At 36.9% G+C, this 16,525-nt stretch overlaps 1 protein-coding gene across 1 annotated transcript; it reads right to left on the reverse strand.

Moving 5' to 3' along the window:
* Nucleotides 1–207: 207 nt before the first annotated feature.
* LOC135686143 (uncharacterized) lies at nucleotides 208–15,423 on the reverse strand. The gene is made up of 5 exons (XM_065202322.2): nucleotides 15,240–15,423; nucleotides 14,693–14,738; nucleotides 12,221–12,457; nucleotides 4,431–4,739; nucleotides 208–3,499 (listed from the first exon to the last, which is right to left on the reverse strand). The coding sequence occupies exons 1-5, from the start codon at nucleotides 15,282–15,284 to the stop codon at nucleotides 1,536–1,538; spliced, it is 2,601 nt and encodes an 866-aa protein (XP_065058394.2). The 5' UTR covers nucleotides 15,285–15,423; the 3' UTR covers nucleotides 208–1,535.
* Nucleotides 15,424–16,525: the final 1,102 nt, after the last annotated feature.

A 16,525-nucleotide genomic window follows, 5' to 3' on the forward strand; every position in this document is an offset into this window, starting at 1 on the left:
AGCTAGCCTAGGTCCTAGGGGGTGTGAAGCTCACCCTAATTTTTTAAGAGCTGGTCGAAATATTTTCAGTTGGCCCAAAAAATCCTTAGTTTCTCGGTAAAATCGTCTTTGGATCGGTAGGTGAAATATCATATAAATTCTATATTTCTTTCTATTTTATCTATATTTCAGAGAATTTGGAAAGATCACAACAAGAAAGGAAACAGGTTGCGAAATTAACCGTACGAAATTCTGCTTGCAAAACTTAAAAATCCACGTATAAAAATACGTAACGATAATAATACATTTCATTTAATCTTTGCTTCTACCCAAAATCTAAAAAAGTTACCAAATTATGCTCTAAAACGCATTGCAATCATGCAAATAATATATATTTTATTCAAATTTAAGTGTTCATCTTAGTCGCCACTCAAAAAACGCAAGTCTCTATTCAGTGGAAAAATAGTCTAGAACTAAAGGGCCTGAAGTGAGATTACAAAATGCACTACTCTATGTCTAAAAATGCCACCAAAACAAAAATGTGGTTGCGGAGGAGGTGATTGGACAAAATTCACGCAGGCTACGACACAGGGAAACAGGGGTTGAAGAAACTAGCAGCTAAAATGGCAAACAAAAAGAATGAGCGAATTAAAAAAATTCTCAGTTGTTACAAGTATCATTAAGTTGGGGATATTATGGAGACTCTTTAGAACGTTTGTTATGCGAGTTGGAGAGTGGAGAGACCGCAAGCCGAGAATGGATAGCTCCACTTAGTTACGAAGTAGCTTTAAAAAAATCAGGAGAAATATGTTTTCAAGCAATCTTGCAATCTAGTGAAAAATCTTGTTTTTTCTAATCCTGTTAATTTTTCAGTTCAGTGAAAAAAATCTGAAAAGAGTCGTGCTTTAGACAAAATGCGCTGTCTTTAAAATTATAATTGGCAAGCCAATACGAAAGACAGTCTGTAGTTAACGAATATTTAATTATCAAATCACGCGAAAGTAACAAAAGAAATGAGAAAATAGTACTGGGGGAGGGGGGGAGGGGGTTCTAAACTTTAACCTGAAAGCCATGTTATGGTGGTAATTGCAATCGTGTGACGATTAGGGATCTTTACAGCCACAAAGGAAAATACAATGATTGACGAGGCTACTTGTCAAAATGCACGACGAGAGCTTGAGGTGACTCTATTTCTTATTACTAGTCTCAAACTAATCATAAAACTCAATTTTAGTGAAAGAAGACAAAAATTGAAGATGAAAGAATGAAAGATCGAGAAAAGGACATGAAGTTCTAACAACAGTCCGCTTCAATGCTTGTGGTTGAATCTTGTTTAACAGAAAAGGCAGTACCATAACAAAGAGGGGGTTATAGTAGAAACTTTCATCGTCCCTGCCATTGATTAGAATTTAACGACTAAAGGATAAAGCAAATGTTGAATCTACTGTCTTCAAGAAATGCATGACGGGAAGTCTCCGTCATAGTCAAGGTGAGAAGACTTTGTCATCTACATTTCCGGCCTAGCATGCAAACGGCTACGTGAAAAAGAGAGTTAATCATTCGCCCTGGCTTTTCTTCGTCTTTTTTAATTTGGCTTGACCGTCTTCCTCGCGCCGCTGCCAATGCTGCTCTCGCGTCCGCTGTAATAACGATGTCGCTTTTTCATCGATCATGCTATACTGGCTTTTATCTGAGCTCAAAGAATTCAAAGAATCTGATCTGTTCGTCCGGCTAGAAGACGAGGGTAAGCCCCCTTTCGAGCCGCCAACTAGTACATAATTGAGCAATTTATTTTGCGAAGGCGAAGGCACATTCACGTAGGCTCGATTGCGCACTGCTCGACCAGCAAGATTTTCGTAAGAGCCAACGCCAATGTTCCTGTATGTTACTGCCTCGCTACTGCCGCTCCTCTCCCCGCCCATCAACGGGCCAACATCATGATAAATTTTATCATCATCGTCATACTTATCGAAATTAATATTCAACGGCGCTGGCTTATTCTTGCGAGGTTTTCGCGTCGCCGGACCCTCCGAGCTTACATTAACGTACGAAGATTCGTTCTCGTTATTATTTTGTCCTTCCACATTGACATAAGTCATCTCCTCGTGCGGCAACTCGCGTAAAGAGCTTGCCACATTATCCGACTGCCCTTGCCATTTTTGTTGGATGTTGGCGAGACGTTCCGTCAGCAGGGGGTCAGATAAATGCTTCGACGACGATCGGCGTGAAGAATTCCGTCGTCCTTTCGACGCCACATTGTCCTTCGCCCCAACAACGACTTCTGAAACGTTCTGATAATTCGACGATGGCTCACTGTGATCAACTTTGTTTGGAGAATGCACGCCTGGATCCGAATTCATATCAGAAATAGGGATTCCATCCGGTTTTTTAACTATGCTCAAAACAGCACTGGAATTTTCGAGAGGATTTTCTGCTGTACCAACAGGGCCCATTTCCGTGCTTTGAACCTGCCCAGTGTTACCATCTATGATGTCGGGATGTGTGCTCACCGTTGGCCCGAGATCAGTTGTTCTAAGCATAACATAAGCCTCCTTTTCATCGTTGTCATAGCGATCATATTGACTAGGCCCATCAAATGAAGTTTGCGACAATGGCGTCGACGGCGCATTACCGATTGACTCTTCTTCCCGTGTCCTTCGTTTAATTTCACGATCAATTTCATCCAGCAGACTTGTCTCCTCTGCCTTCTTTCTGTAAACAATTTCGGGAGAAATTTTCGGACTTGGAGATTCACGTCTGGTCAACATATCAAGCCCTTTATCATTTAAATAATCACATTCCTCTTCAGCCAATGTTCCATTTGCATCAGGAAACTCGAATATTCCTAAGCTAATTGGCGACCGAGGTGGTGCGACTGGTGGGCCATGCAGCTTTGCATTCCTCTGATCACGAGGTTCGGAAACATCGTCTTCCGGAAAGACGTCCGAACAAGTACTAACCCCCCGGCTCCCAATGGAAACGCCAGAAACTGATCCGGCACTTGTTTTTGTTCGCCCGGTTGGTATTGCAGAAGAGCTCAAGTTTCTTCTTGGCGTTGCAGTTCTAATCCCAGAAGACTGAACAGAAGAAATGCTTTCAGTACCAACTTCATTTCTATTTTGTGCCTTAACACGTGGTCGGCGCCCAGGATCACTACCAAAATCCCCGTATGAATTACTTCTTACTTTTTCATTGCCTCGTTTCACGCTAGCCTCGTTTTGAAAGTCACCACCTGCATTCGAAGTGTCATTTGAAACTCGCTCAACCTCGTGTGTAGAACCATTTTCTTTCGACAGGACTGCTTGGTTCAACTGTTCTATTCGCTGCCGACGTGAATTGCTTTGTTCGCTGACAGTAGCAGCCCGATTTCGTCTGTGTTTTCTAAACCGGTTACTTACTCGTAACAGGGCTCTTTGAAAGAAACTCTGATCTGAATCAATAGTGTTCCGCCTTTCTCTTTCCATATCCAGTATGGATCCAGACCCGGTATCAAACTGAGTTTGCAATGGTCCTTTTAAACCTTTAATAAAAAAACATATTAAAGTTTTCATAAAATACGTTTCATTCCACACAGAAAGCATATAAGCAGAGATCGGAAAGGGAATCCTACTTCGTAATTACTAGAAGCTCAATGCATAAAAGCTGGTAGCAGCACTGAACAGAGATTTCAGCTTTAAGAGCAGAATAGGCGACTGTAAATTTAAGCTTGGAGCCAACAACGTAAATTTAAGCGGTACTACTTCTAGAGTTATGCATCAATGTTTTTACATAGCACAACAAGTAAAATCAAAGACATAAAAACGGAAATGTGTTTTACACAAAACGAGAAAAGTCCGAGAAAATTCGCTGCTTGTGAGTTGAACTAAAACCATTTTTGGTGCACAATACCTTTCAATTACTCTAGAAGGAGAACATCTGCAAAAAACTGCCTAAATTGTTTGAATACTTTAACCTGGCAGAAATACCTGAAAATCTGGAGGAAAAGCCTAAAAATCTGGAAGAAAAGCCTAAAATTCTGACAGAAAACCTCAAAATCTGACAGAATACCTAAAAATCTGGAAGAAAAGCCTAAAAATCTGGAAGAAAAGCCTAAAAATCTGACAGAAATACTAAAAAAACTGACAGAATACCTAAAAATCTGGAAGAAAAGCCTAAAAATCTGACCGAATACCTAAAAATCTGGAAGAAAAGCCAAAAAATCTGACAGAAATACTTAAAAATCTGGAAGAAAAGCCTAAAAATCTGAAAAAGCTTGAAGTAGGTACACTACTTTTCTTTTAAATTGGAGAAGGACCACAAGTTGCCTAAAGACAACACGACAGAATCATTCTGTTTAGGGGAAGCTGGGATCATTTTTGAAACAAGTAAACATAAAAAAATGCTACCAGGCAGTCTGGCAAATAAAACAAAATTTAAAAATTATGCTTTCATGACTATGAAAATAAATTTACCTGATTCGTATTCTCCTTTGATGTACTCCAGAACTTGAACAATGTCTTCACTGTATCTCGTTTTTAATCGGAACGTGTTTGAGTATCCTTTTGGGTACCCATGTCCTTTGGTCGCCCGCGATCGGTGAACCTCGAAGAGGAAGTCGCCTTCAATAGTCGCAAACCCATACAGCTCTTGAATGTTGAAACGGCCTACGCACCGAAATGTTTTGTTGTGTATAATCGAGAAAAAGTCACTATATAACAGCAATTTAGCTTCACCAGCTCGGAGCTTTTGTTTGGCAGGAATGCTTATTGGAAATGTCGTTTCTGAAAAACGAAGACACATGGTTACAGCATATGATTGCATCATAACGATTAAGGACTTATAAAGCTATTCACTTCCCATAATCGCCTCTAAGAACCATCTGTTCGATGGACTCAAACGCAAATACCACTTTAATTATCTTCCCATACGCGCAATGTTCAAAACTGATAAGCTTAGTGGATGATGAGAAATAAAAACATCCATTTTAGAGGAAGATAATAAATAGGTTACGGTTGTACAAAGCTGTCAAGACTCAAGTCCAACAATGAAAAATTAGTTATTAATTATACAGAAAAAAAATGAAAATCGGGTGCCCGATTGGCGGTTCTGAAAAAATTGATACATAAACATTTGTCAACAGCTTCGGTCTATCGACATAATAAAATGTAAATAAAAGTACCAATACACTTAATACGGGTATTTTTTATAGATTAAACCCTTTTTCAGGGTTTCCACAGGAATATAGCCTGACACACCTAACACTAACTAAGCTGAACTTCAAATCCATAAAAACCTTCAAAATATTCAATCATTTTAATCCAAAAACTTCTTGCCTTGACCTGAACATAAATTATGATCATCGCTCCTCTTTAAAAAATTCAGACAACAGATCTTTACGTCTTAATCAACGCCAACAGATGCTCTCCTTTCAGTTTTCGAAATGCCTGCAATTCTTTCAAGCATTAAAGGATCTGATCACGGCTTTCCAAGACGACACCGAGCCATAACAACAATCTACAAACATTTAAACTCCCACAAAGTATCGATTCTTGTCGCATTGAGCTACAACGCAGGGACGCAACTTATAAACCCGCAGGATACGAATTCAAAGAGATTTTCAAATTCATAAAGAGCCCTGAGTGTTAGCAAGGCACCTGTTACGTTTTATCCCGTAGTGTGCACGAATTTCGAAACACGGAAAATTGTTCAACAGGTAGGTACAGAAAAATCTACCGCCCTTATCAATAAATACTTCCGCATCCGCGTGGTTCATTAAGAAAAATTGTGGAGTAGGCACCACCACCTTAAGTATGCTAACTCATTACAGTTTTTCAGGGAAAAAACATGGGACTTATTTTGCTAAAGCTCGGCCAATTTTGGATATAACTATGCTTATTAATGGAGGATTTTGTACTTCAGTATGTTTTTAAATATAATGCTTGTAAAAAAGAGCGCTTTCGAACTTTTTCCACACCCCCTTGTATTGATTAGTGTAGAAAATTCATTTGTTATCTCAACTGGCCACTAATTCGATTGCCGATTCGATTCGATAATTCGATCTGGAGTATTCACTGTCAGGAACCATTTTCAATTTTCCTGTACAAGAAATTTCACAAACACAAGCGCAGAACGGGACACGTCCTCGGGTTGCAGTTGTAGCACCTGCACTTTCTATGATTTTATAATTTCGGAATGACCTCGATGGATCTTCTAGCGTGGACGCAGCGCAAAATGTGGGACCATCACCCTCGAAGCAACTGCCGGTGAGGATCAATGTCGTATGCAAATATTCAAGGGAATAATTGAAAATTAATACCTTCTAAAACACAGAAAAGTCAAAATCAAACAGCAAAATTGCCCGCCCTGGCATGAATACACGAGAAGCAAATGCACCAGATTGTTTCACGCCGAAAAACCCCACACCCCCTCGTCCCAGTTGCTAACCGAACATAGAGTTAATGTCTTTTTAGTGTAGGGGTGACATGAATTTCAGAAATACCAGTAAAAAGCAGGGCACTTTTTAAACAAACGAAACATCTATTAAAGAAACGTTCAGGAGGCTATGCATTCATTTCTTTCATCTTATTGTCCAAGAAACGTTTATTTCAATTGTCCTATACACAAATCCGCCATAAGATGGATGTTACTGGGTGATTCGTCGAAAAGTGGTGTTTATAGCTTCTTCAAACCTCACATTGGCCTAAATGCATAGGGAACCGTTCGACAACGAACGTGATCAGTAAATTCACAAATATATTTCAAACGCAAAGAAAAGGCGCTGTTAATATTCTGACAGAACAATCGATATTCTACAACCAATCATAAGAACCTAAGGTAAAAGCGGATCCTTTAAAACTAGAGTTGAGCAGTGAGAACAAAGGCATGAATTGAAGGCAGTGTGCACCATCAGCAAAATGGCTGATGCGCGCAACGATGTCCCAGCCATCCAAAACAGGCTCTGATTGGCTACAACTACTAATTAGGTATCAATGGCAACCGAATATGTATTTAACTGCATTGAGGATAAAACCTGGGTACAATAGAGGACAGATTGCCTTTAACAAGTTGTAGATAACGAAAAGACAATAAATAGACGTTTAATATTCAGAGTTTTTTGGTTGTTGTGGCCTTGTGTCTCAAAATCAAAAAGTAACCTTAGGCCTGCTATAAATAGAAATTATATCATCTAGCAACTTGTAATTAAAGTACTTGCTGAACTGCGCGATGGGAAGGATGACTCGATGTTCTTTAATGCTAATCCTCATTGTAACTAGCCATTATCCTGCAATTCTGGGCTAAGCTCTAATCTGTGGACAGATGGCCAATGTAATTCTGGATTTAATCAAAGCATCGGTTGTCTAAGCTAAATGACGTCATGCACTATATTTAGAATTTTATCGGTAACAAACAACAAAGCAGCACTAGCTTTTATTCTGCAATTCTGGGCTAAGCTCTAATCTGTTAAAGACTCATTGCTAACAATGAGCCATTGCGCTACGTAAGCATCCCATAATGCATTTTTAGACTGTCTAAAATCAATTACTGCCATTGTTTGGACCGTCGCCACGCTCGCAAAGGTCCATTGTTAGCAATGAGTCTTTAACAGATGGGCGATGTAATTCTGGATTTAATCAAAGCTAAATGACGTCATGCACTATTTTTAGAATTTTATTGGTAACAAACAACAACAGCAGCAACGGTCACACTTGGAGCCTTACCCGCAAATGCATTCGAACCATAATCATTAAAAGTGGGTATCTGAAATCTTAATTGATAACACCAAATCTTTCGAGGAAGGGTCACAATAATTTTAAACTGACATAGGTAAAGTTAGAGTTTTACTTGTGAATAATAATTTGTCTTATGGTGACAGAGAATTTGCTTGATTCTATTTTAACACGTTGCGTGTTTATCTTTACGTTATTTACGTGATGCAAACATGTATATACAGTCAAAAAACTTGGCTTTTTGACAACTTAAGTAGAATATAGATACAGTTTAAACGTTTTACTTATTGATCGAATAAAAAAACATACTTTAGTTGCCGTTTACATCAATTAAAAGATACTTTAAGGTATAAGAATGAAAGTCAATAAAGATGCAAAATTTAGTTGCAGACGGTGAGGTGTGACATGGCAAAATGATTAAACGCCCTAAAGAATCAAAATGGCAGTAGGCCATACGACAAAACGAAAGGGTCCTCATTAGTCAAAATTAATTCTTAAGTGTATTACTTACTTGAATTGAACTGCGAAAAGAAAAACACCCAGAACAGAAACAGCACACGTGTCGTTGCAAGGAAAAAAGCTTGCATTTGTTACGAGCAGAAAGCCTCAATATCGATCAGATACATTATTATCCAATGACAGCGCAGAGTCTGGTCACGAGACAAATTGCACGTGATCACTTCACGAGAAGGGTGACAAAGGAATGGCTCGATGTGGGATTTTTTAGATTTGCTAGCAAGGTAAAAACAAAAGTTTAAAAAGATATAAAGACGATGTGACGCACGCAAAACTGACAGCTGGAGCCATAAACAACCGGTTTCTCCTCGCTGGCCTAGACTGCCTCAAGTCTCGGAGCCGAAAACTCGGTTTGCTTCAACGACTAAAATAATATCACGTCTGGGTCGTTCACAGCGATCTAAAGGTTTATAAAGAATGCGGCGAGCCGCTGGTCCCTACTGCTCACCAAATGCAGAAGTCACTTAAGAAAGCACGTCTAAAATGGATAAGGTTAGCAGTCCGCATAAGGGAAGGAGCATTTCTTCCATCAGCTAACATGTCAGTTAGTGTAGAAAGCCATTTTCAACCCGATTTTCTTGAAAATCACAATCAACAAGTCTCTCGGTGAATAAAGATTACTTGAAATAGCGCATAATTTAATGCAGAAACACCAATAAAATTAACGAAAAATACGTAGTTAGTTTAGAAAAATATGCAAGGAATCTTGCCAATTATAGACACTTTATCAATTACTAACGTTGGCAGATTAAATTTACATTTACTTTAATGAGAGCAAATGAAAACTAAAGCTCGTAAAGATTTTCTAACTTTTTAAGAAACTCAATAATCGAGATTTAATAATAAGTTCCTTAATAAAATAGCTTAACCAAAATCTATGAAAAAACGTCAAAGTTTGGAATTTTGTGGGCTAATCTTTGGAGATTAAAAACCGGAAAATACAGATATGAAACTAAATTAGTCAGGCTGGCGTTTAAGGGACAGATCTTGAAATTTCGCAACATCAGACAAAGTTGCGCATGAGCTCGCTTGTGGTGGCTATGTGTGCTTTGAAGCACCCGCCTCATTTTCGTTAGTGAGTTTGATAAAAAACGTAAAATGTACTTAAATATGCACTTATAACAAAATAAAATGCTGAAATTAACACAGTACTAATTTCAAGGCATCAATTGTTCAAATTTGCTGGCGAATAAACAAAGTTTCCAAAAATGAATGGACAAAAAATGAATTGAAAAGATGGAGATTAAGGGTAAAAGCACTAAAAGGATGATCAAAAATTTCATTTTCTTAATTTTCAAAAAGACGGATCGCAGCTTATCTTAGTTTAAAATTGCAACTTGTTTATTTTGCTGTCCTTTTTGAACAATAAAATCCCATGGTCTCCTAACCACGAGGTTTCAGCAAAATTCCAGTATGGTATGGTGTTTTGTATTTTTCTTATGAAAGAAAAAGGAACATAATTCTATGCAGAGCAACACTCATAAGGATGATAAAAAATTGTTGCATTAAACTTTCTAACTTTTTTAAACTATAGAAAATACTTTTTGAAACTAAAGAGCAACTGAAAATAAAAAAACTACTGATGATCTTGAGGAATTTTTACTTTCTTCTCAAGTCCATTGAGTTTTGAATTTTTCAAGATTTAAAAGGTTAAGACTTACACGAAGGAATAAATAAAACAAAAAAAGAGACATCAAAAACTCTATTTTCTTTTTAATCCCACATCTGCCAAGGCAAAGTATTTGCACGAACAGCAACTCCCGAAAACTATTTTAACTGGGTTATTGGATAAATGTTCAAAGAGATATTTTGAATATCTGGCGTGGTGCATAATTCTAACACTTGAAATATTTAGCATAGTTTAGCTACAAAGGATAATAAAGTTGTCATTTTATCAAAGATATTGCTTCCACATGAATTTCAAATTGGTTTTGTAAGAATCCTTTATAACAGAGATAACAAAGACAGGATATTTAAAAAATTTTACCCCCAAATCGCATATCAACAGTGATAAAAAATTCTGTTGAGACTCAAACAATCTGAAATGTTTTGATGGAGATTGAGTTATGTAACACCAGCCTTCAGATTATTTTATCGATTATAAAAAACAGGAATTGTCTATTATGAATATAGATTCTTAACCAGAGCAATTAACAGCTTGGTTTTTTAATTTTATGTCCATTAATTAGGTGTTATCCTACAATCCATCGCTTCTACAGAAAAAAAAGAAAAGAACTGGAAAGTATTCTACCCAAAAACCGGGTTAAGTCTTGAGGCAAATTGAAATTTATTCTTAAATATGCCTGTTTCTGCTGATCAGATATTTTTGGACCCAGAATGAAAAACCTATTACTGAGAGATAAACAAGTCCGAAACTTACTGTCCACTTAACTGGGCACAGCATGGCTCCCCTACAGTAATAGTAAATAAAGTGCTTAGAAAGAAAATGGAGAAGAAAATTGCATAAATGCTCTACAGATTTTGTTGACTATCTCTGATCATAGATCTTTGTCCTTATTGAATAAACATTCATCATAAGTCACTAGTCAAGATATTTTTTAAGATTCAAAGAATCGGAGGGACAGCCTATCCTGCAGTTCTTCCTTCTTACACATTATATTTTTTAAGCCCGTGTTTTATTAAGGCTTTACTTTTTTGTGTAATAGTAGAGAATCTATATCAACATTACTTATATTGATATAATTGAACCTTTATAACCTTTACAGGGATATGATTTGAGCTGTTTACCAGAAATTAATACTGGGAAGAAGCTGAATTATGAATGGGTATTCTCACTTTTCTAAACAAAACCACAATGTTCTCATCAAAAGTCAAGTGATGTGTCAAAGTCAAATAACTCTTCTAGAATGTGTAGCCAGGGACTGACTTTAGTGGCAAGGATTAGGAAAGGATTAGATGGTGATTGGATTTTGGTGCAACACCCTTTAGGGGCCTGAAATATAATGGAAACACTCATTTTTAAAATTCAGTTTTTAACTTTAACATGAGGAAGATAAGAAGATAATAAACTAATTTTTGCATCATTTTGTTACTACTGACTTCCAAAAATGATTTTGTTGAATTAAAGAAACATTTTTTGAAGGACACAACAAAAATTGGGGGGTGTGACACCACCACAACCTTCCAGTAATCCGTCTCTGTGTGTAGCTTTATAGGGTCAGGGGAAGGTCTACAGCAAAGTTGAAGGAGGGGCATTTGGTAGTAGGGGCGCAGAAAAATTTTCAGAAATTGATGATGAGAGTACTGACAGAAGGCTCCCTATTCATATTTTAAAGGAAACTTTTGCAATAATTCTGCCAGACCAGAAAGGGGTGCCAGACTAAAGTCCACCACTGTATAGGGTTCTTCTAAATTGTAACATAGTTCTTACTTCCACAGATCTACTAAACAGCAAAGCATTCAATGAAAACCACCCCTGAACATTTTATATGAGATTAAAATATTTTCAGAAATTCCTGTGGTTTATTTTATAATCAAGTGATTACATTTAAAATAGTGAAACCTATAATTGAACATACTTTTTGAAATAAAAATATAAAAAAGTTTATATTAAATATATTAGTATTGAAAATGCAATTCAAAAATAATTGAAGAAAATCAATTTTAATAGGACAGATTTCCATTACCTTAACAGGCCCTAAGCCTTTAAATTACCCACTTGAAAAAGTCCTGATTAAACAAAAAGGTTAAGATCAGCCTTTCACAAGGGAGTGTCTTTGGAATTTCAAATATGTGATGGTCTACTTTGATTGGATAACTAGTTGATTGACAGGTTAACACCTTTAAGCATCATTTAATTAAAATCTCTCCAAGTAAAGGCAAAGCAAGTTTCCTTAAACTTATCGTTGGGAAGCTAACTAGGTTTTCAGCTCTAGTGAAAATTTTTAGACAACACAACTAAAACTACAAACCCCAAAGAGACATTTGAATTGTTTGGAAGTTTTAGGGTACAAACTCAAAATAAATAAGAAGGAATATAATTGTAAGGTTGCTCATACCTTTGCCGAATTGGGAATGAAAAGCTTCATACCACTGGCGCAGAATTGAACTTCCATCAAACCCAAATACAATTGTACTATTTTCAGTGAAAATCACCAAAACATTCTCAACTTTATCAAGCTTGTCAACAGTAATACACCCAGCATATTTCCACAAAGGAAGAATTCGTTTGTGCTGCTTACTGACAGCATGATTTGCATCTTTATAAAGATTTAATGTGACAGCAACAAATGGGTCTAGAACAAAGAAAAACTGCAATCACAATATGGTACATATCTTGTTGGCTTGTATATAAAATAAAAATGATAATAAAAGCATTTGTTTGGATGCTTCACAAAAATTTGGGCACAAAGGCCACATGATGACAAAACATCAAATTATGTTATGTTATATATTGTACCATTTAGGGCTTTTTACGCATACACAATTTCAGGTGCACAATTCAAAATGCAATTTTCCTTAAAGTTAGCTGTGCTTCCTGCAAAATATACATCTCATTTACAAATAAGATAACAGGTCTAGCAACAACAGGGCAATTTGCCCACCAATTCTAAAAAATGTTATAAAAAGCAGGAGCAGTGTGTATCATAACATTCTTCAAGATTTTCATGCCACCTTCAAGTTATCTGAATATTCAAATATTTTTAGTTTCATATAATACTTGTTTGCCAAGTATTAGCCTCAAAAACTATTTTGAGCAAGGCAATCATAGTGGATGGAGTAATTTTGCAAACTTGCCTCAAAACTGAAAATGAAAAATGGTCCTTGTCATATAATCTAAACAATCAACAAACAAATAGACCAAAAAGGTACTTGGTTGAGAATTATTAGAACTAATTTGTCCTTCATCAAATGGAAAATATACTGCTTTGGGGGCGTATTTAAAGGCTGCCAGGGCTGGCTGTGCCTGCTCCCAAAAATGTCTAGGGGAAGGGGCTAGAGCCTTCATGCTATTGCCAAACATAAACTCTATTTAAGATTGAAATATTTAAATTTCATTTGACACATTTTAGACTTTCCTGACTCTCAGATCAAATAAAACTTAAAGAAAATAACCTGCTGTAGAAATTAAAGGTTAACGATAAAAAATTTGCATAATTTCATGTACAACTTTTCCTGGCTGTCACATGAAAACTTACAAAATATTCAAAGCAAATTTTTTCAATGAGAATTATGCAGAAACAATCAACAGATACACAGACTATGTATTAAATAACCTAAAAACCATAAAAGTATTGGTCCAAAATTTGGCATATGACTGTATTCCAGACTGGAAACTTTGCTTCCTGCACAGACAAGTTCATTTTGAAAACCTGTGCCTGCACGCCTGAAATCACTCAAATTTAGAAATTTGTAGTGATAATAATTTAAAATGTTTTTAAATGGGGACTCTATGATTCCAACATGCAAAAGTATGTGGCTGGAAAATATGAGTGTGTGGGCAATATATTGCAGGCGCATAACAAAGTTTCCAGTCTGAACTGCCTTCGAAAATCAATATTAATAAACGTTACTAAGAATAATGCCATGTGCTTAGATGAAAAGATTAGAAAACTTTATAAAAAACTTCAAAATTGGGCATTGATGGAAGTACAGGATAATACAACTATCCCGGGATTAGTTTCCAAATGGTTTATTGTATTCTTCTGTTTTCAAAATAAAAAGTATTGTTATAAATGAACAAAAGACAATATAAATATAGCAAAATGTTTTACAAAAGTACACCACGACTTCATATCAAAGCGACTGAAAGTAATAGAATTCGGACACAAAAGCCCCTTCAAAAAAGCCCTGCAGATGTTTAAAGAATCCGCCCCATTGTCAATGACTTCGTAAGTCGATGGGTTCAAGTTTTAATTGTTTCCACGACTGCATAACAACAGGAGGCAAGTCGTTATGAAAGTCTGCTAAGAGGATGTACAAACTGTAGCAAATTAAATGTTACAAGTCGGTATTTCCTGCAGTTAAATACCTTTTAATGAAGACAAAAGGAAATACTAATTTGGATGATTAACAACGAAGAATAAAAAACGTCCACATTTCGTCACGTATCATCTTCCGCATCGACAAACTATCACTCCTTTTGCAACGGTTTTATCTGACTCAAATATTTTCAGTGTTTCTCTAGCTTACTTTCAAGGCGGCGCTACAAACTTCAAATATTTTTCAACAGGATTTTCAAAAAGACAGCCCGCCAACGGAAAAAACAGCCGATCTGAAAACAAACTGGTGGGCCAAACAGCAAATATTAAACTTCATTGCGAAAGGATATGAAAATTGATTGTGAACTGAGGTAAATCACAAGTGATTGTAGTGGGTGTCAAACAACCCACGACTTTCTTCGTCAAAGTGGGAAGTTTTGTCCATGAGAATGAAGACATGACTTTCATCATCATTACGACATTTTACTACACTACACATTAGCTGAGTAACTACCAACACTGTAGTACTATAAATTTGAGATAACGAACCTGCAACCGCAGCATTTTTCCTTAGAACTGCCCATCTTGATTTCCACTGTAATTAAATTTGAGATCATTAATAACAGTTCTTGGCGATTTGACAATTATTGATCAATTACTGGTTTTCGTCCTTTAATTGCGACTGGAAATAATCGGAACGATCAGACACAAACACCACTGCAGGAAATAAGGCAAATAATCACAATCTGTTTAAATCTGATTTTGTTTCAACTGAGGAGTTTTGTTTTCGCTTTTCGACTTGTTTCACTTTCATAAGTCATAAAATAATCTCCCCACAGACAATAAATACATCAACTTTGTAGTTACTTCTTGTTGGCATGATACATTGACATAGCATGTCACCGTAGCTGCCTGCTCATAGCTCTACTATATGCGTACCTCTGTAAATAATTCACGATGTTTAATTGAAATCCTGCAGTCAAAATGAATACAGGACAAATATGACAGGTCCAGCTCCGTATAGGAAACAACAACTTGAGAAGCTCAGTTTTACGAACTACCCCACTTCCTGCACTTATTAGCCATTAAATCCTACCTTCTTTCCTTTACGATGTAAAACTGCACTCTGTACTACATCCATCGATGCTAACGTATTTCAATAGATGTCATACTTTTACGATAAGCTATGCAAGATCAGTGCCTGCTAACAAGATCACCGAACTTGATCCTTTTAGGCCACAGCCATTTTCCGCAGTTCCAAAATACCGATATAGGTTGTTGCTCCGTCCTTTCAATGCGCGATCATTCTGCGGGAAAGACGCGTTTTTGCATGACGTGACTTTGTGACTTATCCGCGGTCAGATCCGAGGGACGATGTTTACGGATGTTCATCTCAAGATTTGACAGCTCCAAGTTCATTTTTCATCGATGACGCATATTTGAAAGAATGAAAATGTGGAAGGGTGTGGATACCATCACCCCGTCGTTATCATTACTCGACAATTGATCACTGAATGAATTCAAACAAACATTTAATTCAAGGAAAGACTGCTAAACTGCACACACGAACTACAACTTCAAACAATAACAGATGATTCATTTTTGCTTGTTCTTTGCAGTTTTTGGTTCTTCTGAATGTGGTTAAATTTCCTGTATGGATACAAGCAATATAAGGACGCTTATATTAATCTGGCCTATTGTAAACCGGATATTGGAAAAGACGAAACAAAAGGTTAACCCAAGGGCGTCGCGACCGGGGGCGCGTGAGGGGGTGTCACAGCCCCCCCCCCCCCAATAGTATATCGATAGGAAATTTCAGGTAAAATCCGCCCAGTGGAAGAAACGCTTTAGGTATTTCAGCGACTTTCATGTATCAACATCAATAAAGGATCAAGCAAAGATAGTTGCTCCTTTGGCTAAGTATGATATTTCTTGACATGAAGGAAGATAAAAAAAACTAATGACTTGAAGATTTGAAGATTTCTTGTTGGCACAAAACCTAAAAATCTAAAAATCCAGGCACTCTTTAGGTAAAATTGTGTCTTGTTTCCATTTCCCCTAAAAAGGCATGCTAAGATGAAGAGAGGGAGCTAAATTGGCAACCAGTGCTGCTTGTTACCTAGCTTTAGAAGTAACTGACAACATTGAAATTTTCAAGACCACGGCGAGATTGTACCAGTTGTTTTTATCTGCTGTTCAATTTGTTTGCAAGGATAAAAGGATTTTCGGTAGGATTAGGAGAGTTGCTTTAGTAAAATTTAGCAAAGTTTTAGTAAAGTTTTGCATCAAAATTCGAAAAATTTTCTGGTCCTTCGGCGGCAACCATGGCTCGGGTAGTTGCCCGTCTCGGTATACAGATTTGATAAAACTATTAGGAAAGTC

The sequence above is a fragment of the Rhopilema esculentum genome, chromosome 6 (genome assembly GCF_057945365.1).
Source record: "Rhopilema esculentum isolate cy_ngs chromosome 6, ASM5794536v1, whole genome shotgun sequence".
NCBI lineage: Eukaryota > Metazoa > Cnidaria > Scyphozoa > Rhizostomeae > Rhizostomatidae > Rhopilema > Rhopilema esculentum.